The 27,852-nt window shown below is 36.1% G+C and overlaps 1 protein-coding gene across 1 annotated transcript; it reads right to left on the bottom strand.

Annotated features, from left to right (window-relative positions):
* Positions 1 to 489: 489 nt before the first annotated feature.
* On the bottom strand, positions 490 to 27,446 carry LOC582423. Its single transcript, XM_795086.5, has 3 exons — positions 27,187 to 27,446; positions 9,811 to 9,906; positions 490 to 3,858 (listed from the first exon to the last, which is right to left on the bottom strand). Exons 1-3 carry the CDS (start codon positions 27,409 to 27,411, stop codon positions 3,784 to 3,786), a joined length of 396 nt encoding a protein of 131 aa, XP_800179.1. The 5' UTR covers positions 27,412 to 27,446; the 3' UTR covers positions 490 to 3,783.
* Between the last annotated feature and the right edge of the window lie 406 nt (positions 27,447 to 27,852).

Raw genomic sequence — 27,852 nt, 5'->3', positions numbered from 1 at the left:
ATCATCATCATCAACATCATCATTATCATCATCATTATCATCGTCATTAGCATTCTCCTCTTCATCATCATCATCATCATTATCATCATCACTATCATCCTCCTCTCAATCAACATTAATACACCTCCATCATCATCATCATCATCATCATCATTATCATCATCATTATCATCGTCATTAGCATTCTCCTCTTCATCATCATCATTATCATCATCACTATCATCCTCCTCTCAATCATTATTATCACCACTATCATCACTATCATCCTCCTCTCAATCATCATTATCATCATTATCATCATTATCATCATCATCATCATCATCATCATCACCGCCACCAATACCACCACCACCTCCACCATCATCATCAACCCGCCATGATTATCATCACTATCATCACCGCTACCAATATTACTCACGTTGTCCCCCTTTATGATTTTCAAACCAGACAAAACCCGCGTCAGAATTAATGAACACACAACTAAGGATATAGAAGTCTAGATTTGACCTTTTTATTACTTTCTTTTTTCTTTTTCCCAAGATTAATGCTGTGACAGGAGAGGCTAACATAACCAAAAGGGAATACAAAGGTGCATGAAAAAAAGCGTTAACTCTACCGTGATTTGTACCACAAAATAAATACATTATGATGGACAATGCGTATCGTTCTGCACACGTGAAACAAAATCTAAGAATATTTACAGACTTCTTCGATAAAATTACAAGCCGTCATCAAGTACAATGCGATAATAACCTTGCAATCTTTCATTAGCACTTTTCATAAATCTATATTCGGCAAAGTGTTAGAAATGTAGAATATTTGCGATTTGCTTCGTGTTTAGAACAGCGAATTTACCTGTAAGGAAATCTCCACTAATAATAATATCCCATTTAAGTAATTCGCATCAAAATGAAGACGCGAAACATGTATTACATCATAAAAAAATACAATCATTTTCTTTCTTCACGCACCGCTCTCCTCGTTAGTATTTCCTGAAATGGTAACTTTAATATTATACGGGGACATAGGAGGGAGGCAATAAAGGTGACTGATTATCCGTCCTCAGGCATAATGCTCAGGCGATTGCTCCAGGCTTTAATTCATTTCGTCAAAGATAAATAAGTTTGAGTCAGGGTTGAACTTTTGTTTTTAGGTTAGGTTTAAGGTTAGGGTTATGTATAGTACGTTTTCCAGATTTGGCATTTAGAATTCAGTTATAATACAAAACTGACGCAGGGTCAATTTCGTCAAGTAAACAGTTTGTATAGTTAGTGTTGGGGTTACACTTAGGTTTTAGGTTAGGTACATGTTGAGGTTTGGGGTTAGGTATACTATTGATCCAGGTTTAACATTTAAATTCGATTAATGTACAAAATAGACGCTAAAGAGCAATTGCCGTCGAAGCATAATTATAGGCGTGAAACTTGATTGTCATCAGTGGGCGCCACCTTTTTCACCCAAGCGATAGATAGTGGGATAATGGCGATAAAACTCATTTTGATGTAGCAAAATGTCATGATTTCAAGGGTAACACGATCACCATTACTTCGGAGAAATCTACCTAAGGCCATTCCAATAGTCCTGTGCGTCACCTTTTGAATTGTGTGAACATGCAGTGACGTACTTCGTGATCAGAACATGATTTTTATGCGATGTATAATAGGGTGTTGAAATTACCGTTGAGTTGATCTTTCGAGAATAGTTGCGATTGTATTGTATCAAAACACCGGGAATATAAGTGGTCTCTAGACTATAACTACACGAAAGTCAAGTAGTACACTTGACATTTTTGAAGAGGAATATCATTTCTATGGGGATTCTTTACGGAGAGAGATACAAATACGAGGTACATCAGGTAACATTTTTGAAGTGAGGTATACGTCGTGGAGGTGTGAACGACGAATATAAAAGAATGCGTATAATATTACTGTATATAAATTCAGGGAGAGATGACGAGTTTTAAAAATGTTTAAGGGGCCTCTGCAAATGCCTTGATGCATTCATGTAGGGGGTGGGCTAGGAGCTCAATGTCTCGGCGCCACTTGACTGTTGAAGATTTTAGTGATTGAAATAATGATTCGACTTTCCAGAACTTAAACAGACTTGAAAGTTAAGTAACATGTCTAGGATATAAATATAGGAGATATATAGATATTGAGAGGGGGAGGGAAAGTATACTTTGATATTAAAACAAGGGGAAGGGGTGGGTGGAGTCAACCTTAACCGTCAAAGTCATAACGTAGCAATTATATTACAGCACTTGTTCTAGGGTAATGACGCTAGGATAATGTAGTGTTATTGCATCGTGAAAAAAGGAGAGAAAACATTACCTCACCTCACTGCTCACAGTACATAAACCATGTTCATATCTTCCTTAGATTCTTCATATCTTCCTTACTAAAATCACTGGAATGAATTTAGAGGAAAGAGGGGGAGGGGTCTTATCAGGCATATTCGATGACATGGGGGATGAATGAAAGAATTAGAGAAACAAAGAAAGAAAATAAATCTACTGAGTGTAAGGGGGAAAAAAAAATCCAATCATGAAGCACATGTTTTTGGTTGAAATCCTTTAAATTGCTATTACAACTCTACTCTAATGCATCGAAATTAAACTAATTAGATATTTGTATGGATATTTAAATAGATAAATAAATAAATGAATAACCACACTTCTTATTTCAAACATTGTTTATCAATTAATCCATTCCAAGTGATTACTATATAGGCCATGCATCTGTGTTGATTATTTCCAATAGGTATTATATAATTATGTCACATAGGACGGCGATTGCGCTTAATCTTTGGATAATTGCCGCAGAACGGGCAAACCTCTCTCTCTCCTCTCTCCTCTCTCTCTCTCTCTCTCTCTCTTTCTCATACACACTCTCTCTCTCACTCTCTATCCCCCTTTTACCTCGTTTGTTTCTAAATATCTAAACATGCGGAGCGACTACAGTATATACGTAATAAATCTAATTTAACTTTATTATATTTTGCCTTCATCGATTTTGATGCGTATGAACTCTCCTCATTTAATTTCTTGATTTATTTTGAATCACGAAACTTCTTCCATCCACACACTGAAGTGCTTATGTAACTACACCTGTACAAATATATACACCAGTATCGATTTCACTTATATGTTCACACATTGAATTAATGCTGCTCTGAATATTATTAAATAATACACGGCCGATAAATATTAATCGGAACTTGATTACATATCATCACATGGGTGTTTTCGTGGAGAACATTAAAAGCACACAAAATGATGTATTCGTGGACGATGATAAAGAGCATGACTGGATTAGAGACATTTAGAGAAACTGTAGGACATTTTAATCAGGTTCACGATCGATGAATAAAATTATAATTGGTAATATAGCTTCTAATACGAATTGCTTAAAATGAAAGCTTATTCAACCTATTCTACAGAGCTCTGTCTAAAAAGCATTCAGACTTAAATAAATTTAGTAAACGTATATATAAATCGAATTCAATTCTCAATTGTTCATCATGTGACTACATACAGTCTTGAATCAGAAGAAAACATTCCCTTGTTTTTATGATTGATGCAAAAAGCAGCAGGTTTATTCCGCTTTTTATGCGAGGGTATCAAGAAGACCTATGATGAAAGTTTTGAAGAAAAAAGAAGCTATTTGCTGAAACATATGTATCCTTAACATTGCACCTGTATACTAAAAAATGCATGAGTTCATATGTTAAACTTAGATATTGAAAAAAGGGCTATTTATGCAAATGTGAAAGAAACGGTGTCTCCTATAATCCTGTTCCGAGATAGTCTCCATAGACAGGTCTCTCATCAACTTCATTCGATGTCGCATCATTCAAGTCCTGTAGAGAGAGAGAGAGACAGAGAGACAGAGAGAGAGAGGGAGGGAGAAAGAGAGACATACAGACAGACAGGCAAAAAGAGTGGGAGAGAGAGAGAGAAAGAGAGAGAGAAAGACGGAGAAACAGAGAGTGTGAGAGAGGTTTGATAAAGAGGGGGATACATGGAAAAGTTGAGATGGGAGAAGAAAGAGAGAACGAAGTGTTGGAAACAGATTATTGTAGACAGAGAAATGGAGGGAAAAAGAACAAGAAGTTCAAATTAGAATTTCTTATTTTCGGTTTGTAACACATGATGGAAACCGAGCATATAGACCAGTCATGAATAAATCGTCATTTACACGAAGACGTCGCGTTCTCATTCAAACGCAACACAGTTTCAAGTACGTGACTCTTTCACGATTGACTAGGGGGTAAACGTGTAATAGTATTACATTATTAAAGCTGAGAACAACAAAGAGCAAATCCATCCATTCTGAATTAAATATCATTTTACATGCCCATCCATATGTCAAATACTATCTCGAACTTTAGTCTCTGCAAAGGAATATCAATTTAACATTTGCTTCTAGCCTAAGGAACCCTTTTTAAAGGTGCGAGGCAGTTGACTTTGTGAAATAAAGTACAAGCATTCCGTTGTGGATCATTGAGTTAGGTGTTGCTATGTGATAGGATGCAGCACTCCCCGGGTGTCACGATGGTATATTGATGAATGCAAAGTAAAAGCTCCCAGATCTCTGATTATATGAAAATTACCTTTTTTATTAAAAAAAATTCTATATACTCGGGCTTTCACGAAGCGGATTTCAAGCAAACTTTGTTTCAAATTTGTTTTCTAGCGCATTGTTTTCGATTATCAAGCTTTTATTTCTATAGCGTTACAGTCATCCAAATGCCCCCTTTAGAAACATGATTTCCCACATCGGACATAAACAAAATTGGTGGATTATTCAGAATATTTAAGAATGATTGTTATTATGAAAGTTTAGAAAGTTAAGTTGACCAACGTTTTGCCAATAAAAAATAAAAAATAAAAAATTAATTGAATTATATATTTTTACTTCCACATAATCATGTACAACACACTTGTCTTACATGTCATGAAGGGTACATTAAACCCATGGAACTGTACATATACTATTCCGTTGGATTCAAACTGTCTTGTATCTTAATTTCGTGTCATTGCACTGCTTTCGTACCATTCAAATGTCCCTCTGTAGATTCAAAGTTACCATAAACACGTCTAGTGATGCGATAGAGGGCAGGGCCTCGGGGATGGAAGATCCTTGGCATTTTACACTTTGCCCCCTTATAGAGTGCCCCCTTATAGAGTGCCCTTAAAGATAATGATGCGTACCGGTCATGCGGTTACCTCGTGAGAGAAACTGACTGGAAGCAACTGGGGATGTGTTTGTTTTGTAGTATGATGGGGGGGGGGGGGGGAGTGTTCGGACACTGAACAAAAGCAAAGCTTTCTCTTTTGCCATTGGATTTAACCAAAAATATTAATGAAATCACATATTACAAACCATCATGAATATGTGTCCTTCATTAGATCTTCCAACATCAGTCTTAAAAGATTTATGAAAATTGCTTGTATGATGCTTCAAATTACTGTTTGAAATCGCCTGTCCGGATAACCAACCTATCTGGCCGGACACACGACTTGTAGGTGTACATGATTTCGGAATGATCACAGTGAAAAGATTACTGATCCAATCTTGTTGAAATCGCATATACTGTATATTTAAAAATACATTTTATATATATATATATATATATATATAAAGATAAGTACTCCACAGTCAATGTTGAATACAAATATTGGTACGAGCGTGTCGCTATTTCTCATCGTATTCGAGTTCATATATAGCGCATGATTTGTTTTTCTTCAGGGGACATGTCCCCATATATTATTATTTCAAAATTACAGACGATGTAAAATTTATTTGTTATATCTTTATCCGAACTCATTTAGACCAAAGCATTACTGTATTGAATAGACCGGTAGGACCATACGAGTCTTGAATATCTACAGAACTTGTACAAATTATTTTAGTTGCCATAATTATATTGTTTGAAGATTTAGCAATGATTGTACGAACAAATAATATTGAATTAATTAGAGGCCGATCAGTGGACTGTAGTTTAAACATTGCATCTTTTCTTTTTGAAACTATTTTCATTGAATCTACAACATCAAATATGGGTGTAGGTGTATCAGAGGTTCCGTAATAATCCCCAATATTAGAATAAAAATAAGGCTGCTCGTGTATGATCATGATTGATGATACAAATTTGCCATTTGATGAATATCACCATTTTTAAAATAAAAATTGTTTTCCTTGTCTCTTTGAGAACGCGTTTTTCTAAACAACAATTTAGTGTAATCACTGATTCATGCATGAAATTAACGGCATCTTTCTGTCTGTATGTTTGTCTCTCTCCCCCTCCCTGTCTCATTTTTGACAATGCAATCAAACTCACTACGGGAAGTGGTCGCTGTGACAAACATGTTTTGATATGAAGCCGGTGACACGTTTCAAATGTTCTATTATGTGGTACGTGTAGGTTCATTCGAACTAGGCTCATTCGAACTAGGCTCAATTGTAAAGTATAGCAAACGCTTCAAATTTAATTTACATGCAACACATTTTGAATAAAAGGTAATTTAAAGGTGCATATGACGAATATTCCCAAATTAATCAAATTCAAATACACTTGTCATTTAAAAACACATAGTCCAGTCTTCCCAGAATAGTGAACTTAGTAAATACATAAGTATATAATTAGTGATTTAACCCAAATTGTGAAATACATGTATGTCCAGTGGCGGAGCGGATCCAGCCGGCGGGAAGAGGGGGTGCCCAATCCGTGAGAAAATATTAGTTGCGACTCAGCCGGCCGGCGAATAAGCGGGGGGGGGGGGAGGGGCGCTTTTGTTTTTTGTTTTATAAAGGTTAACTTTACGTTATTATCCTATTTTTTTTTAATCGTTTTGGGGTGCTACGGAATAATCGCTACGTGGATCCGCCCCTGTGTATGTCTTATGATTTTGTTTTTTGGCGGTAGTAAATACTCCCAAATGTTTCACATTCATATATACATTGCGATTAAAATATAGAGAATATCCCATAGTCGTCAAAAACGAAGAATTACGCATTATCAGAAAATTTTAAAGACTAGTCCATATTATTAAATTGACGAATACCGCGTAGTAATTTTGGAATAACTTTTATTTTACAGTTACTTTAAAATTTTCACACAAGAGTACTTTACCTATCGCGTATGTTTAATGAATTTCCCGCTTCACTGTGACTCTGGTCTCCAAATCTATTATCAAAATTAGCTTTTAATGCCTCATTATTGTCCATCAAATGACACAAATTAACAGCCAGCAGGCGATTGCTGTAAGGCGATATGTTCTGGCGTTCTTTTTGTCTTGTTTCAATATTCCTCCCTTTATGATCAAATTTCTTACAGCCGGCCCGCTGATGCACCATGAATAATCAATTAGACGACAATGCCTCCAAATTCAGATTTGACAATCCCAAATTTAGACTCTGGAGCAAAATTATGCATTACCAAATTACCAGTTGTTCAAATGGAAGCTATAATTATTGACATTCTACGTTTTCCTTCTTAATTTTGTATATTTTTATATTGCTGTTTTACAGACAGTTTACTGTTTATTCACTTTATCATCAAAGATTATTCCAGAGTTAATAGCTACATTTGTCATACCCTTACCAATACCCTTTAAGTTGTGTAATGTTTAAAGTAATTTATGTAAAACATTGATTTGGCCGATTTATGTTTCTTGGGAACGTGACATTTTGAAGCTTACGTCTAAAGTTTTCAACACAGGCCCCTATTCCAACAGTCTACCTTCCACTTTTGCGCTACGAAAAACACAAAAAACATCAAATTTGCAAGCCGATGAGGTTGTCTTAAAATAGCATTCGGTTCTTTACGTCGGTCTTTAATTGAACTGCTTTATTAAATTGGGTTGCTATAGCTTCGTTCGATTCAGAAAGAATGATATCGTTATTCTGTGTCAACAGGCTCAAAACTCAATATCGCATTTTTAACAAAGGCCATGTTTCATAAATACTTGTTATCAATAACTAGTTGTAATTACTGTTATAAGATACTGATAGCCTTACATTCGATTGGCTGAGAGCAAAATTGTTATGGAAATGTGACACTTGTTATTGATTTTTTTTTCTTCACGAAACGGGGTCTATAGGTCTTTGACCCACGGTCTCTTACTAACAATAAATAAAAATATTGTTCATGTCATCAAAGTTTTATCACTACATTTATTCAGGGCTTTTGATTGTTTGTTATCCACCGCCACTGAAAAAAAACTGGAAGCAGCAATTATTAAGAAATAATGAGTTGCACGATGTCTCTGTATGCATGATAATGAAAGCATTGTCGATATAGTGATTGCTTTCTGAAGCATACTTACATAATTGATATCATTCACAGCTAACGATATTAATATATACATTCAGCTTAACAATAGTGTACTGTAATAATGATAAATCATAGGAGTTTTCAAAGCGCGTTTTCAGTACAAGGCCAAGGGGAACCCTGATGATATGAAAGAGAAAACAAATTTGCTCATTTATAATGTGTACGTCATCAATACTATTCTCATACACGAGGAAAATTATTTTTTATTTTCATATGATAACAGCGGCAATTAAAACGATTTGTTATATTACAGACTGCCGTTAACTATGTCTATTTTTTCCGTATTCGTTTTTTTTTTTAATGAAATAATCGGAAATGTTATTACAGACAGTGATGAGTAATGTATGACAAATGGTATTCAATTTACTGTGTCAACTGCATTGCCTATCTACAACAGTGTTTAAAATAAGAAATTATTAAAAGAACGTTTCCGTCATTTTGGGTCAACATTCATTTTAAGGAGAGAAAATTAATGCCTGGCGTTGAAATCATATCAAAGGCATTATCTAACATTTTGACGCAGGTGCAGACTAATTCATAATTTTAGTTAGGAATGAAATAAAAACAAAACTGCAAAATTGTTGCGCAAAATCATCAGCAATTATTTTAAAATGAAAAGGTACTTTTTTTAATTAAAAAAAAATGAAATTGTATCCGTACCAAGGTACGAATAATTCTTAAAGTTTTATGTCAGCATTATTGTGGTCGGAAAGTAATTATAATTGTTGTTATAAATTAAAAATGCTTTTCATTCTCTCGCACTGCTTGGCAATCATGTAAAGAGCTAACATTTAAAAAGCAACCTTGTAAAAACTACGTGCAATCGTCACCAAAAAGATTCTTCGAAATTATAAATATATTACTGCCTGTTTGCCGTATGGTTGTAACATAAATTATTTGACTTTATTCCAGCACCATAAATGGACACAAAATAAAGAACATATCTTCCACTTCATGTATTCATTCAAACTTATTTATAATCATAAGATTGTCTGCCATACGTCGAAATGTGGAAGTTTGAATACTTTGGAAATAGATAAAAAAAAATCAGAAATTGGATACGAATCCCCATTCAACTGAAGAATAGATGGAGCCTAGAACATGGAATTGTATTTTTTTCATATTAAAATTCGATGGTTTTTACATAACGGAAATGCATGCTCAAGGATGAAAGTCAATGACGGATTGGAGCCTCATGCACTGACCAATGCCCTATTTTAATTCCTTCCGTAAACTAAAATAAAGAACTGTTTGTTCCCCCAGACCTGCCCCTTATCACGGTAAAACTGCCCCCACACTTCATAACGAAACGGTAACAAAACAACCCTGCGTTTCGAACTTCTTATTTTTTATTTTTGGGGCCAGCTTTTTTTTATCCGGAGAGATGTTCCCCGTCTCTAGCTCCGACCGACGGCGTGTCGAATTACCGTAAATGAATCGGAACGAAAGAAACTCGAGTTTAAGAGTGCTTACATTCAGGCGAGTCTTTGACAGGTTGAAGAGTTGTAGAAGTCTCATCCTATTTGCCGCTCTCCTCAAATCGCCCAGAATATCGGAATCCCCTTCAAGCTGTAGATGTAGGGGCAAAGATTGAAAAGGAAAACAAAAAGAGGAAAATTGTTGTAATTAAGATTGCAATGCAAAGATCTGCGTAGCGAGGAGGAAAGGGGAAAAATATAGGCCATGGGATCGAACAACCAAACTTGAGATATTGTAACATGTTGGCACGAGTGGGGGAGAGCGATGGACAAAAATGTTTTCCCATAAACACTTGAGTCTTAAGTAGTCTGATCTAAAAATCATATAGGTCCTATGAGTTATAATCAACATATTTCATAATGGATTTGTATTGTATTTTACATATAAAGCATATATTTTTCAATGAACAGCGTTTTAAAGATAATACCCCCTTTAAACAAGCAGGTTGATAAATACATTGTAGTGTAATTATAGTTGAATAAACTTATCAGATAGAATATATGGAGCAAACACAAATCTTAGAGAGAATTTTGCTGAGATTTCCTGTATTGATAACATCCATTCGGGATTTATTCTACTGGGAAATGCATACTGATTATTTACATGCATACATAACATTGAACGTACGTTAAATGTTAAGCCTCTTCCCTCCGACAACCCCCCCCCCTCCCCGCAGTTTTAAATAGGTCTTTTATATGATTTGATAAAAAACCAAACTACCCGTAGTCAATCGCACTAGTACTACTACTGCCGCTAGGTAGGACAAACGTTATGACTTGTTCTACCTAACAACACGTAATGTCGTATCGTGTGTAATTCGCATTCTGACTATTATGGTTCAATATTGTTCGTAACAGTTGAATGGATAATTTGTAATGAGGTACTTAACAAAAATTTGAGCATTACATTTGATTATATTAGTAAAATAACTATTGCAACAAACGCTTAATGAAATGGATTTTCGGAAACTCTAGTAGTGTGATCTCACGGTGGACCGCCGCCATTAGCCCCCTCCTTGGATTAAAGGGCGACGTCGTCCATTCTTTGAATAAATATATCTTGATTTGTTTAGTCTTGTTTGTTTCAGTACAAGGGCTGTTTAGTAAACCAAATGATTTTAAGGATTGTTCTTCACAGTCATGAACTGTCCGTTCACCCGATTCGCTAATACATTGCTCTTTTAAAGTACTCGGTCAACTCTTCTGCTTCTAAATACACGCATGTTGGCAGTGGTATTTTATTCCTTCAAGCTTCCTCATGTCTTTGGTAACTTTGATGAATGTCACCCTTTGGCATTACTCCCGTTACTTATCGAAACGACAAGGCAGTAACGACACCGTTGCGAAATTAATTTTACTATCAACGTGCTCTCATTAGAAACCACTCAATTTCCTTTCTTCTATAATTTTTCATAAGCGAAATCGGAAGTTCTAAGTCGGTCGAAACAGTGGTTTATGCACATTTGTGTTTATTTTAGTATCGGCCTATAATAGAAAACACCCCCTCTCTTCGCTTTCTCCCTTTTTACACCCTCCTCCTCTTTATGTCCCACTTTGTCCTCTGGTCTCTCCCTCTCTCTCTCCCTTCCCCTCTCTCTTTCTCTCTCGCTCCCTTCAGTAATGTTCAGCAGTCTCTTCTTCGGTCTCTCTTTCTTTTATACCTTTCTCATCTCTTCCATCCTTTCCCCTCATAGTTTCCTTTTTATGTTTTAATTTTATCTTTCTTTACAATAATCCTATGTTTCTTTCCTCTCTTCCAAAACTTCGCATTTTCCCCAAAACTTCACTATCTCTCTCTCTCTCCCTCTCTCTCTCTCCCTCTCTATTTATCTTTAGCCTTGTCTTTCGTGATAACTCCAATGCCTGACTAACTGTCTCTTTTTTATAGGGATATCACGATCTATCACGGTCTACCTTTATCTCCTAGTATCTATCCATCTCACTCTTCCCGTCTGTTTCCCCGTCCTTCCTCCCCCATTCTCTTTGTTTCATCCGAGCATCCGCTCCATTCTCACGCTCTGCCGGCCGGTAAGTACAAATTTTATAAGAAAGAATTCAGATCACAACTGATAACTATCTCTCTCTGCGATCTGGGAATCATCATCAATATTCAACACTCGATAACAAAGATACCCTCAACCCCGCCGTGTCTAGTCTGCGGTTGGTTGCTTCTTGGAGAATCTAATGCTAAATCGGTGAAGGGAAACGTGCGATGAGCATGATGAGGAAGATAGTATTTTGAAGAACTTTATGGAATTCAGGTAACCTCTTGTTCAAGTCGGTGGAATAAGCCTCACATTGTTAAAGCATTTTATTCCGATTTGGCACAAATAAGTAAAACAGGATGTTTGCCAGGGTAGAGCATAAGAGATGTTTCCAATGCAATTCACCTTTACATATCATTAAATACATCGTTTGTATTGTTACCATAACAATAAACAATCCCAATTATAGTGCACTTTGAATATCACCGAAAGTTCAACAAAAACCCACTGTATGTCTTTAAAACAAAAAACCGAACTTCATCACCAACTAACTCAATCTATGCCTTCAAAATTTCAAGCAAGCGCTGAGCATGAACTTCTTGTTGAATGCTCTCAAACTAGTATAATTTGGAGCCGGCGTACGCCTACTCCCAAGCCCTTTAGAGACTGGGTATTAGACTCGGAATGAGTTGGTATAAGAGTAGGGGGAAACCCCGGTGTAATGGTCCACCTGCACACCCCAATAAGGCCGAGTATACGGCATCTGCAAGAATCTTCAGTATTGAAGGAGGCAGATTATCTTGAAGAAGAAGAAGAAGAAGAAGAAGACGAAGAATATACCATGTACACAATCTATCCGCACTTAAAGGTAATACAAAGTTTTGGTATGGGGTCATGAATTTTGTTCAAATGAACATATTGGAAGCATATGCGAGCCTACACTATTCAGTGGTCGTTTCCTGGTTGATATCGAGTGTAAAGTTATGAAATTGTGAGTAATACACTATTTATGTTGTATAGCTCCCTCTCAAGTCAAGATATGAATTAAGCTATGAAACAATGTTTCTTGACTAAAATCGACCAATTAGCTATTCCCGTTGGGAAATTATATATTACAACTACATATTCTGAGATTATGATGGTCCCAGCTACCATTGTACGGCCGTAGGCGCTATTTGAAATTTATCAAAATTTACCGGGAACACCGGTAAATTATTATATTCAATTTTTTTCGAAAGCAGAAGTGTTTTAGGGGCTAAATTTTCTAATGCATATAAAACATCCACAGGGGCATCCAAATATATCAAAATTGTAAAGAATCACTATCCACCCAATTTTCAAAATGTCCCAAAACTTTGTATTATCTTTAAGTTGAGGCTTTACCGTACTATACAGCCTCAACAAGAGCGGATAGATCCTGATTTGTGGATAAACAACTTAAAATCAAGGCTTCTAATTTTCATCCTGAACGTTTATTTTGTCCCACACTGAAATACATAGGATAGCCTTAGCTGCATCATTCTTTTCTCACTTGTTCGGATGCAATAAACGTTTAACCTTTAGCCGCTAATTCCGATGTTTAACCCGTTGGTTACTGAATTATCTAATTCCCATAAGCTTAGCACAGGGACTACCAGGTTCCAGTAAGCAATGGGTTAACATTATCCACGTAACGGAAGGTAAACGGTGAAATGTCAACGATGTTGGTTCACGTCGTATTAGATCGGTACACATAGGCATACGTGTGAGGCGTAAATGTTATTGAGTAAATCCCAACATGGTTCAGCGATATAATATTGACGTACAGAGCACGTGAAGTAGAGAGAAAGATATATAGTTTTTCGTGATTTCCACTATAAACTAGAAACGTACATGGAGCCATATAATTTGATCTTAGGGCTTTTTAACGCTAATCATAAAACAATATGATCTATAGAAGTTCAAGTTCAAGTCTATTTATCTACTACTTCATAAAGAACGTAACAAAAATACATTTCTGGTAACAATGGTGATTTACGTAGATATCGTAAATAAAAATTGAACATTAGTAACTTATCAATATATCATGTACATGGTATGATCTTCAAGATAAAAGATTTTTGTTCTAATAGTAGGGCATGTTAAAAAGCTATGCTTGTTACTAATGCCCCAATATTGAGTTAAAGTAGTCAATGATTGGGTTAAAAAAAAAAAGGAAAGATCGTTCGATCATACGAACAAACTTAACACCTAAAAGTGTGGTTGGTAGGATGGAAGTTGTCTCCACCCCTCCCCAAAAGTAAGAAAGACGATGGAAAGCGCTATACGGTGTTGAAATACAGGAGGAGTAACGGAAAGTGAGTGTGGCAAAGGTGTGGCAAAGAAAGGAAGCGAGAAAGAAAGAGTGAGAGAGAGAGGAGGAATATATAGGAACGAAAATATCGTACAAACACGCGCACGCACACGCGCACGCACATGCACACCCTCGCGCACACACAAACAAATACACACTAGTCACATGAACGAAGGCAAAGTAAATGAGTCTTGTCTGAGTAGGTATGACCAGTTTTAGTGCACTTACAGGATCGATATTGATTTTCCGCTATCGCCAAAAGTAGCGCTTTGTCACTATTGTCTAAGCACTGCCGACAGGGGCGCATCAACCATTGGAAAACAATAGACAAGTCATTGTAGAGTGAATATGATTTAATGTTGGAAATTTTATGGCTATTTAATACCATGAAATGTCACATTGCTAGTTCATTCGTTTAGCCTTCAATTAACACAAATAGAAAGTCTAGAGGCCTTGTATTTAAAAAAAAATGTTCTTGAGACGTGTTGGTGCTTGCTGCTTATTTGTTCCCTGTCTATCCTCGAAGACTGGCGGAAAACGCAGCTTTTGGCGATACGGTAAAGTTTACTTGATAATCCTCTCCAACAAATCCCCCTTTCTATCCTACCTAAAAGGATATAATCTGCGACTTCACTACAAATTATTCCTTAATCCGATTCGTAATGTAATAAAAGGTTTAAAAGAATACAGTCCTTCACCTTTTAAATATATTTTCACTTCTCGTGTTTTCCCTCTTCCTCGGGTCAGCTATGGCTGGCATGATTGAGGACAGAGTAGGAGCCAATAATGAACATCAAGTGCGGAATGAAGGTCCACAACATCAGAGGCGGAGGAGCGGCTTCCAAAGTGGGGTGGGGGGGGGGGGGGGGGGGGAGGGGCACCAACAAAAAAGGCAACTCCAAAAGCAAATCTCAAATAGAAAATATACAATTTTTTAGACAATGGTATATACTCCTATATTGTGATTACATTATCAGGGATGATTTCAATATTCTTTTCTCTTTATACATCATATAAGATACTGCTTAAAGATAAACTTGAGTTCTGGTAAAAAAAAAAAATTAATTCTCACATAATCAAACGAAACTTACACTGAATGTTCAAGATTACGAATAAATGACATGTGCCAAACAATTTTGGAAGAAAATGTATACTGGCTGAGAAATGAGCATTGAAAGACAACGAAATCAAGGTAGTACTAGCCCCGTCACCATGTGTGTTGTCCCATATATAGCTTTCTGTGTACAGTGCTTGTTACTTTACCAAGAGTCGGCCAAATATATTATGATTTTGATGACTCCAGATCCTTGTAGTGCACACCAATACTTACATGCTACATGATCAACTGTTTCTGATCCATTCCACACCTTTTCTTTCACAATGCAATCGCATGACCAGAACTGGAGTTTATCTTTAAGCATCATACTTTGCAGTTGGGTGTGATGGTCTGAAAATTCCTTTGCGAGCGAGGACATTTTTAAAGATTTGAGAGGTCGCAGTGCGAAAAATTACATCTTATAAAGAAGAAAAAGCCAATGATTATGGGGTTTTAAGCACATTCTCATAACGGAAGACAGAAAAGACCTTTGATAAGTTACATAATTATAACATCTATACCTACGAGCGAGCGTGGTGACCGAGCTTTTGGGGAAATTGCTCTTAGTCGCTTGAAATTAAGGGCACGTTTAATGATGAGAGGAAAAGGGGACATTTATCAAAAGGGTTAAGACACTAATTATGAGAAGGGGAAAAAGCATTTATAAGAAGGAAAAAGAGCATTTATTAGGGAAAAAAGGGTCACACTCGTGAGGTGGACAACAGACCGACATCAGACCGTACACAAATTATCTTAATAATCGGCCTTTTAGGAAGCTGCGTAGAGTTCTTTTTTAGGTGTGATAGAGATACATGTGTCGTGTATTTAAGATTCAAGGTATTATCGACGGGGATTAAAGGGGATTAACCTACAGAATATCCATGAATATTTCATGACACTGATGTTTATCAGTCGATGTTGAAACAATACAAGAATGTTTCCCATCGAGCAGCTCCGGTGTACATGTACCTCAACTCACACCCCCCCCCCCCCATCTTCGCCCCTATTAGTAAGAATCTTCCCATGAACTGTGCTTGATATAAACCCATATTTGTAAGTGTCGGTTTCCTCTATATACATCAATTGATAATTGTGTGAAATTACCGAAACTCCCGGTTATCAAATTCATTATAGTATACCATGTAGACACTGTAATCTTGAAAAATTTGTATAATGGAATAGCCGAATAGCTGAATAGTGTTGCTCACCGCATACGAGAAACGTTTGTTCTTCCGTCAGTCCATCCAATTTAGGTTGTCTTTAATAGCAATCTTCCATTAATCCAACATGCGAATTATTTCTAAAAGTAATTGCATTATTAAACAAGTCCATGTATGATGAAAGTTTATTACTTTATTTTATCTAATCATCGTTTAAAATCTAAATGTTAATTATGTCACATATGAAAATAAAAATGTTCAATTTGATAAGAGGAACAATGATGACTGTCATCAACAAAATGATCGGATGGGTGACAGTTTCCAAAGCTCTTTTATAAACGCATATTATAGGCGTATTTGGCATGTATCCTAGATAAAAATAGAATATCATAACATTATTATTATTTTCATTATCATTATAACCATCAAGGTTAGGGTAATCCACACACTTCAACAATAATGACCTCTGAATGATATAATACCAACGTTGACTTTAATACGTGGTTGACTGAAAACCAATTAGTATTATGATATATCATCTATTTTTTTGCAATGACAATTATATAGTACATTGATGTTATCTTTTACGCATGTTAATTAGTGCAATGTGATATGATCATATTTCTTCGTGCAACCCAAGTATTGTAATTACAGAATTCAAGGCCAATTTGGCGTATCTAAGATTGAATCATTTATAAGTGCGTCTGAATTATTTGATTGAATAAGTAAGCTATTACCATTGGGTGGTTTCTATTGTAGTTATGTATCTAAACATATATTTTGTAATGATAGTAAAGACGGTAATGACGACACAGGCAGGGGAAATTAAATTTAGAAACTCATTATTATTTTCATTATATTCATTACAATGTAAATTTCACCTTTAAAAAGCAAGATCAAATTAAGGAGTGCTAGGATTCTAACTTTTCATCGGTATTGGGAAATTAGATATTCAGACTCGACCACATTGGTAATTCGATTTATACTTTATCTTCATTGAAATAGAATAGAAAATGATTCCCCCCCCCCTCTCTCTCTCTTTCTTTCTTTCTTTGGTAAACGTGTGGGTCTACATGACTACATGCAATGAAAAAAAGGAACACAGGTTTTAACATTAAACGTTTCATCAGGGTGTTTTCTTCAGTACTGGATGCTGTTGCTATGGTAACAAGTGTCCGCAAGCTGCCGATTTGGGAATGCGGTTTCAAGGTCGAAACAGGTGATTGTACTAATCGTGTTTCCTGTTGATTGTATGACGAAATGCCAGTTTGATGAATATCATTTAAATGAGCGGCCGCTTTATTCAACATCACTAATCTCTTTCATAAAGTTTGCTCATTATGACCGATAAATTGCCTTGGTATCAGGTATTATTAGTTTAAATGATGAGTTGTTATGCCGGAGATCGGTGCACAGAAAAGTCTGTTGTTTCAAAAGCGTATTGGTCAAGCTGATTGATATACAAAAAAGGTCTATGACACCATTTCAAAAACGCAATTTTCGCCCATTAGAGTGGACATATGTAGATGTTTGGTGATCATAATTGATGTGTTGTGGGTTAAAAAAAAGAAACTTCCTCCCCAGGGTTATTCAGATATACCACCTTTAAAATGTCGGCGGAAACGTCCTCTTATCAAGCGGGATAAATATCGAGGCTAAAAAGTGCAAGGAGAAATCGTGCTTCGTGAATGGAGAGAAAGAGTGAGAGAGAGGAAGAGAGAGAGAGAGAGGGGAGGGAGGGAGAGGGTGGGTTGGGTGAGTGAGTGTTGAAGAAGGAGGCCTGGGGCAAGAGAGATGGGATAATGTATGAACATATCAACGTAACTTTTAAGAAAGACAAAGTATTGTTTCTCTATAAGAAAATGTGTAAAATAAATGTATAAATATACTACATTGAAATTCGGTGAAACCTTAAAAATCAAAATCAATCACACCACAAGAGACTATATACTAGTGTGAACATTTTCTTTATTAATATACAGCCTATGGGTAGTTCATTAGGGTTGAGGTCAAAGGTCCCTCTCTGCCTACTTCACTTGGCGTGCTACGCAACCGGATATGACTGTGTTTCATTGATCAAACTGTCATCTTTTCATCTCTTTCACCGATTATGTTCCTCCCTCTTCCCTCATCCCAGTCTTCTGCTATCAAACATCCGGATAGCATCAATAATCAACTATACATAGTTGGTGTCTATTGTGAGTGGCTAATTTGACGGATGTGGGATCGTTTCATGATGGATGACGAAATGAATGCATTGGGTGAGGGCAAGGCTACTATTTGAAAAACTCACAAAAATAGGTCCGGCAACCAAGGCTCGTACGTCCGATAAGAATATGATGAAGTGCATTGACGCAAACGGTGCTTGATTGGCAAATAATTATTGTCAGAACATCTGGTGTTAACGAGTAATGAATAAAATATAGCAAAGTGGCGATTAGTATCTAACGTGTTTCTTTTAAAAGAGCCTTTTGTATCATTTATGTGATTTATTATCTAACGTGTTTCTTATTATAGGACCTTTTGTATAACTCATATGGCTCGCCCTCATTTGACCGCATAATGATGGATGAAGTTTGCCAAAAATAATCAAATAAGGTAAACTATATGACATTGATGTTACATACCAGTAAAAATTCATATATACAACAAACGTAAGTGTAATAATCGCTGATTACCAATATATGATTAGCAGAAATGTAATTTTAGCCCATGAATGTCTTATTCCACATGTGCAAGTCATTGAACTACAGTGCTTGGCCCATCGACCGCGAAGAGGGATGAGACTGGTAAAGATGTCAAAGGTTAACTTAAGGAGGATTGTATATTTCTTGTGAATCCACTCATGTGGGGTAATGCCAAATATGATGTCTCCCAACTTGAAGGTAACCCATACCACTCTTTCAGGTTTTCCTTTCCTTTTAAGTGTTTATTTCGATTTTGAATTTATTGAAATTGAAGTTTGTTATGACCAGGCATCCTCTTTTTTAAGAGTAAGAGAACTCATGTAGTTACATTTTTTTTCAATAAACTTTTATTCTAAATGTATGTCCCATATCTGCTTTTGACCGATAAACTTTCCATTAAATTGAATACATTCAAGTTATGATTTCATTATAAGACACTACGTGTCTATTTTGTTCAATTGGTATTATTAATAACCATGTCGGTTCAAATACGGCTTGTAAAGTAGTATTAATTGATTTTAGAAGACCCCATGTGTAAACAATCAACAAAGGGCCTTTTCCCTTTTTCCCCCTCCCGTTTTCCTCTCCTGTTTTCCTCTCCTGGGTGAACTTTCTCTTTCTCTGTCCTCTATTCCTAATTCCCATATCACTTTGCACTCGCCTTCTGTTCCCGCGTACCGCGTTACGTCAGTTTTGGCGGGAAAGGGGATCGTGTCTCGGCCATTACCAATGGAGATCGCATCGATCGTCTGTCCGAAGGAGTGACCCTCTTATCCGAGGTATGTGTGGAATTCATCGGTGAATAATCCAGACTTATAATCTAAATGGACAATATCAGAGCCTGGTATTCATTTTGGGGATAATATCATCATGCATTTATCATATGAGTTTCTGCTTGCAATAACTATATAGTCAGTCTCTTTTTGAGATTTGCTTTTATTTGTGATAAATGAGATAATTCGATAATATTGATCATTGCCACCAAAACACTGATTACTTTGCTTGTAGTTTATAAGATTATTGATGCGTATTTTTTTTTATAGATATCTTTAGTCTTTAAGTGATTACCTGGAGGTTAACATCTGGAATTCGTTCGTTTATACATTCAGTAGTTCAATATTGAAGTTTGCACGATGTTTAATGTCAAGATCATAAGATTTTTTTAAACGACCATGAACATTAATTTTAAAGATAATGTTCTCATTAACTAAGAGCTGTTGAAGAGGTTGGCCAAAGTTTTGGAACTGACATATCCCCGCTTGCTGCTGGAAATACAATATTCATATACTTCTTCCTGAATGGCCATAATTCTCTTTAGTAGGGAGGTTAATAATTTATTAATAAGCCATTGAATAAAAGCAGGTTACAAATAAATTATGCAAAATGCACGGTTACATATTACACCTTCATGGTTCATTTATCCCGCAGAGGTCCGCTGATCTAAGGCGTGATATCTGTAAACTCCCAGTCGATCTTTATATAATAGGGTCTCAAGGTCGAGAGTCTTTATGTCTTTTTAACCCTTTTTTGTCATTTATCCAGTAATTTTGCAAAGAAGAGAAAAGTTCAGCTCTTACTCAATTTACAATTACATTCAGACACACCGACACCCAAATGGACCGATTCTAGACTATGGTGGGTTATGTGAATTGTTCGTTCGGTGCGTTGTTGGTCTGGAGTCGGTCTCGCTGATGTGACCGAGGTATAATTAAAATGAAACAATGCTGTTCTTTCTGCGATCCCAACCAATATTATTAACCCAGCATTCCCAGGTACCCATTAGCACCTGGGTGGAGTGGGACGATGCGGGCAAAACACCTTGTCCAAGGATATAAACACCGACCAAGGAATAAACCTGGGAGCTCTCGCATGAGTGCAAAAGAGCTTTATCAATATATCACATAGATATCACATACATCATTGAACAAGGAGTCAGTAAGCAAAATAAGCGTCCCGATCTAACCTTTCATGTTTTTTTGACTAGCAACATAGAAACCTACATGTGGCCCATTTCTCAAACAACGTCAAACGTCTTTCGTGGGCGTTGTAAACCCACATTTCAGATCTATAGAACGACATATGGCGGTTTAAAAAACCAGCCTCTGCATCTATAAGCTTGCTAAAAATTGCAGACACAGAAGAGCACTTGCTGATTAAAACAAGGTCGACAACTTAAAGTATTGAAGTCCCCATAGACCAACACTTGTCTTCTACGGGTATCTTTGTTTACGTCTCAAAGATTCCTTTTTAAGCTTTGCGGACTAGATTTTTTTTATGCAGGAGTTTAGTTTAACATTAATTTATAGAAGGCTTATGTGAATTTTTCTATTGTTTTTTACGTCACCATCAAAGCCAACGGTTACACCATTAGAGCGCTGGAAAAAAGGGGAAAAAAGAAACAAGAGAGGGGGATGGATGGGGTGGAGTTAAATTATAAGGAAAAATGGGATCAAGAGGAGAAAATCGATCCCTATAGATTTCTTTAAATAGAATTTGTCCACCATTCGGCAGAAATATGATAGAGGCTTAAGCTGAAATCGGATCGAGCCCTGACACTACGAAACTATATCTGAAACGTGTCGAAGACGGGATTCTGAATTTTATGCATAACTGAAGTACGAAGGCGAAATAGGAGAACGTTCGATGTGAATTTACATATCAAGATGATCTGTACATGCTACTGAAATGTATGAAAAAATATATAAGAATGACTAAACGTAATACTTAGATAAGTAGGAAAGGGTTCAAAAATATAAAAATGAAAAGAACTTGATTTAAAATTGATGTAACCTTCGTATGTCCACTCTATTTACATCCATACTCTTAGACAACCACACCAGGACACTAACCAATAGGAAACTGTCCTATCAGAGGCAATCGTCTTTTATAGACAACAAACCCGGGGCAAATACTCCTGTACAAAAAAAAACTACCACTACATAGGAAAACTATCGCCCCTATAACCCGGGTAAAGCTTGTTCCAGGGATATTAAAATACGAACTCCAAATAAGATGAACCACGGGAAAATTTATGGCTCATTGAGTCCCATATCACTGAAAAATTGGTAAAATTCTACCAAAGTCCGGAATGAAATTTCCCACGATAATAATATTGCTCCTATACATATTCACCACTATAAAGTCCAGTATTTCTAGGTTTTTTCTAAGAGCATATTTGTCAGGGGAAGAGACCCAGGGCAGTTTTCTTTTTTCTTTTGATGGCTCTCACCGAGTGATGAAAGATTGCATTCATAAACACTTTAACAAATAACTTGTGCAATTACAATATACAACTATATTAGATATAAGACTGTAATCACTCTTCGGACGTACAATTTTCACCCCAAAAAAATCAGAAAAAATAAAATACACACTGGTGTCCGATATGAAAACGATTGAGAACTTTAAGACATGTTCCTGATTTATATTACTCGAATTAAAGGCTCATGTTATGCCTTTTCTGCAGGAAAATTTTATCAGGAAATATATCAGGGTTTTTATCATGCCCTGCGAAATTACAAATATCAATCAAGTTAGGATTTTGGAAGAGAAAATGTTTCCTGGATTAATTGTTTATTAAACCTGGTAACGATCCATTTACATCTTTAAAAAACATTTGTCACTAGATAGCGTGGTCAAATTCGACCACTTTAAGCTTTAATATTACCTCCTTTAAGCTTCATTCTACCCGTGAAACCGCGACTTTTGGGGTCGTTTCACTTACATGTGGCGTAAATGTTTAGAGTGAATAACTTATCACCATTCTTGGGGTTTCCGGGTCTATAATTATACCATTATCAGGAGTATTGGAATAAGAGTTCAGATGAAGATGGTACGGGATCGGTCTCAGAATTCTAATCATAGCACGCTCTCAAACACGTTGAGGTGAAACCCAATCCCTAGTCAACCTCAAAATGTCTCATCAGCGGCTCTTCGTTGAATTATTAGACGGGTTTTTTTCTGACCGGAGATCAAATACCACCTCCCTTTACATGTATGTGCGAGCGAGACCAGTGGGACGTCACATGGATGAAATCGCGAAAGTCGGTACAGAGATGTGAAAATAGTGCAATAAACGATTAAACTTTGTCATTATTGATCACTGATGTGATTCCGTGGATCCCTTCCCAATTCAATGTTTGGATTCAGGAGTAACCTAATAAAACTCATTCAAGAACCGGTCTTTATTGTTTATATCAGAATGCAACAACGAAGAAAAATATGATTAAAAATTTGTTTTTAAAATCCTAATACGAACCGGAAGATATCAAGCAACCAAAAACTTTGTTTTGAAAAAAATTAACGGCTGAGATAATATTAAAATGAAATATAAACGTCGCAGATAAAAAAAAAAAAAAAAAGTGGGGGGGGGGGGTCAGAATTCGGAATAATGACTGACCGGTGCTTACACTGCTATCGTCTAATGCGACTGAACAACTTAAACAAAAATGGTCTCTTACTTGTTCGTTTAAAAAAAAAGTGTATAAGATCGGTCTGAGATTAAAGGATAATGCCTGAAGCGGTGAACCGCTATTTTAATTCTTTCGTGTTACAAGCAGTTGATGTGTATCGTTTAAAAGCATACCTATGACGTTCAAAGTACAACAAGTCGATTAAAATCTACAAAGGTATTCATTTTTCTTCATTTCTCTTTCTTTCTTTCTTTTTTTCTCTTTTTCTCTTTTCCTCCCCCTCTTCTCTTTCTCTCTCTTCTCCTTTAAAAACAAATGATTGTGTAACATATCACTATTGCACAATGCGAAGTGGGGGTTATAAGAACAAAGAAAAGTGTAAATTATATTGCAAAAGCGTGTTCAACCCGATGGTAAATTTGAACCACGTTCGTTTTTTTTAAATCTTAATATTGATTGTAACAAGACAATTGTGGAGAGTGGAGCGCTAGGAACGTTAAGTCTGACAGACATGAGTGCTATACAATAACCCATTATTTTGCTAAAGCACAACAAAACAAAGATTTAAAAACTAAGGATTATAATTCAAACATATATATAGTCTATGTTCCATGGTAAATATAGCATTAGCTTCTACCAAATGCATATTTTAATCATGGACTAATCCAAGTGGCGAATTGGCCGCGACCTCTTTTTTGCGATTTGTATAATGCAAAGGAAAATGTATTTCAATTCTCCTAGTCCTTCTTTTGATAAGTGACTTTTGGAAATAAGGCCAGATTTGGGAAATTCATGTCATGCCGGGAAAAATACTGAGAAAAAAACATTTCGCCTCCTTTTGAGATTCCGGAACCGCCCGTTTTTCACATCATTTTGAAGTATTTTTAACTACACCAAACATTGACTTGTAAATAAGAACATTTGGTTAACCGCAAACACTTTATATAATGGATATTGCTGTAGCGAAAGTTATGATAAGGACTCCAACATAAAATTATCGAGTAAGATCACAAAATATCGCATTATCTTTGAGTTAAGAACATCCATTAGCAGTACTTCCATCACCATCGTTATATTTTAAAAATGTATATCGGATAACAACAGAAAAGAGAAATAAGAAAATTGTATCTAGGTATTGCTGAATATTTGCAGCAAATTCAGTTCCGAAGTCATTGCTCTGAAACTCAGGGGGTGTCTAAAAGAATTCTCAGGTAAGACTGTCAAAGCTCCCACACCTTATGCCTTATTAGACATGTCAAATTGAAATGAGGACTCGAAAACGTTTGGGGTATTTTCTATTGATCGACGTTAATGGGAATCCTTGGATGGTAGGCCAAAAACAATAAACGTCCGTAAAATTTGTATTTTCCCTCGAAAGTGCAAGAGCCCTGTTTAATAGTTACATGCGTTTCGTATTCTGATCACATGTTTATCTACCGTGGAATATATTTCTTTTATCTTTGCTGTCGATTACTGTAATTTCGAAAGGCCATCCTTTACTTAAACAGCTTAACGCACTACTATTTCCGTGAAATAGTGTCCTTAATCCTTAGGATCCCTACGATTGCGCCCTTTATTCCAATATCATAATTATTCTGTTACTATGTTAAGTGCAGTACGAAATGGATTGTGATTGGGATCAAATGTACTGTCCAAACTTGAGGGGTTCACTATTGAACTTACAATATTTGTATTATGGAAATATTCGAAGAGAGTCTGAAGATGGTCTCTCTCTCTCTCTCTTACTATTTATTATTGAAGTTCATGTGAAATGCTCACGACTTTATTGCACTGCGCTATAAAGAAGCTACATTTTTTTCTTCTAAATGATTTAAATGTACATGTATTTCATCACAATGTCACCCCTTCTGTAGCACCAATAAAACAAAAATACTGATAATTATCAAGCTTTATCCTTTCGAAAGCTGAAAACACAAAGTTCTGAATTAAGTCATCACATGCACAAAATATCACAGATAAATGAGGTGCCATAAACAAGGAAACCCTTCTGAAAATTTACCTTCATATTGTCATATTAATGAATTTGCCCAGCTATTGAGGAGTTTGCATGAACACAAAAATGAAATAGACACCTTCATGCCAAATACGCATCATATACAATCTGAATATCAATAGCTTATTGTTGATCCCTTAGCTATCTGTATTCATATTCCGGATTATGATAGACTATGGCTTCGTCATAAAGTCACCCAGATCTGTGGGGTTAGTACAAATTACGCAATGAATTTCTTTCTGAGGCATGAGGTTCGTTTAAAAATAATTCTTGTATCTAGGTATTTATTCAAGTTGCTGTGAATCCGAAAGTGTGTTGACATTTTTCGTTGTACTGATTTATCTGTAAGAGATAGGGAATGCCGAAATAGATATTATGATATCTTCAAAACCCCCTAGTAGTTCGCGTTGGAACATGAAGTAAATTATATATTATATAGACAGGCACGTTTGACAAAAATGGAAGAAAAAAAATTGTGATTATTTCATTGTATTCTCTAGCCCTCTAGAAAGGCATTTACTATTAAAGAACAAATAAATTGCTTATTTAGATGTAAAATACAATGTTTCTTCAAGAATCGTCCCTAAATTATTGGAGTGGTAGGGGATAGCGGACCCATAGTATCCGATTGTCAGAAACAAAATGATAAAACAAACTGTTTCACACTTCCAAATTGACCGACAAGAAAATTAAATAACTCCAGTTTATTTGGTAAAGAAAGACGATTTCAAAATGTGAGATTCTTCTTGTTAATCAAACATATACATGATAACATTCTATGATGTTGATTCTTGGCACAATCAATAAATGCAATAAAGAATGGTCTCATTTTCACAACATACTACCTTAAAGAGAAGGCCAGTTTAAGTTCGAGAACAAATGACATTTAATTGCAGTTGACTCAGATTGGATAAATACATTTAATATTTTTTCCTATAGGTCTCCATATCTAATTAGTTCTTTGATACATTCATTTATTGTAATTCAACATTCAAGTAAGCACGATATTTGATGTTTTCGTAGTTTAGCGCCCATTCAATTTCTCTATATTATATTGTCTCTTTACGGGTAATTGACGAATAATGAAGAAGAAATTTTTGATTTCACTTTGTTCAGATGCTATAGAACGATATAAAAGTAGACCTTATCAAAAGAAAATGAAATAAACACACCAAGCAGGTTCCAAATAACTATCTGGCGCACCTTAAAATTACGAAAACAAGGAAATATATTAACCCCTTTTGATAATCGGCATTACTTTAAAATTCATCTCGTTGACATAACACACTTCAAACATAGTTTATAACGTCTGGGAAACAGAGTATACTTTTAAAAATTAAGATGGACTTTCTCTTCCTCATCACACTTGTTCTATTTTGCGAACATATTCAATATGTGTGCAGTCAAGGTGAAATGAAAATGCCAATAAAATGCAATTTCTGAGACTCTACGCCATATTCGGATGTAGCAAAGAAAATGCATCAGAGCGATTTAAGGCTGGTCAAAGTCAATAGATGGAATAGTGAACGTTAATTCTTTGTTTTTTTCTAGTCCCCTATATATTTTATTCAGTTTTTTGGAAAAAAAAATCAATCATTATCGCAAAAGGGTAACATGATGTATTTGACGATTAGAAACATCATTTGATACGGAAGAACAAAAATGAATGTAAAGTATGTTCTTACTAGTTGTCGTTCTTCTGTCGTCTGGCAAATAGGTAGTTGTGGTCTTTCAATGGTGATCTTGTTCGAGTTGACTTCTGCGGCGTCGGAGCGTTTTTTTCCACCGGGCCTCCACCCGCTGAATCTGTGGTGCACTTGCCCGTTGCATCTGGGTGTGTATTCGCTGATGAGCACGAACAACAGCAGGGCGGCTGAGATAGAGACTAGGCTGGTGATAATTTGCTTCATGATCTGTTAAGTTTTTGCCGCTGGTAGGCGAGCTAGCTGCTGTCTGATGGGTAAATGAAAGATAGAGAGCAGACAGAGACGGCTTTTATCCCCCGTGTCAAATCACGCCCTCCGTAGTCGAGGGTTACCAACACGACTGGATTACTGATTGGGTCATCATGACGTAATCGAATCTACCCCCCCCCCCTCTCTACCTCCTCATCTTCAACCTTCCGACTACTACAGCATGACTTTAAGAAATATGATGAAATAGCGCATCTAAAGTGTGATGAAAATCATTATAATTTTCAAACTGATAATTTGGGATGTCATGTTTCTTTGTCATCATTATTACATCACCAATCAAGAAAGGCATATTTTGGACGATTCAAAGCGCCTTCCGGTATTCAAAGGGGTAGAAATATGAATTACGTCAATGGTTTGTCTCATCTCTCCTAACTT

This window comes from Strongylocentrotus purpuratus, unplaced genomic scaffold (assembly GCF_000002235.5).
Source record: "Strongylocentrotus purpuratus isolate Spur 01 unplaced genomic scaffold, Spur_5.0 spur5_scaffold_15, whole genome shotgun sequence".
NCBI classification, from domain to species: Eukaryota; Metazoa; Echinodermata; class Echinoidea; order Camarodonta; family Strongylocentrotidae; genus Strongylocentrotus; species Strongylocentrotus purpuratus.
Note: the sequence above shows the minus strand (reverse complement) of the source record. Positions and strands in the feature narration are given on the sequence as shown.

Coding starts and splice junctions, on each gene's coding strand:
- LOC582423 (XM_795086.5), bottom strand. CDS start 27,411: ATGAAGCAAATTATCACCAGCCTAGTCTCTATCTCAGCCGCCCTGCTG. Junction 9,907..27,186: donor CGACAGAAGAACGACAACTA/GTAAGAACATAC, acceptor CTACATCTACAG/CTTGAAGGGGATTCCGATAT. Junction 3,859..9,810: donor TGTCAAAGACTCGCCTGAAT/GTAAGCACTCTT, acceptor CTCTCTCTACAG/GACTTGAATGATGCGACATC.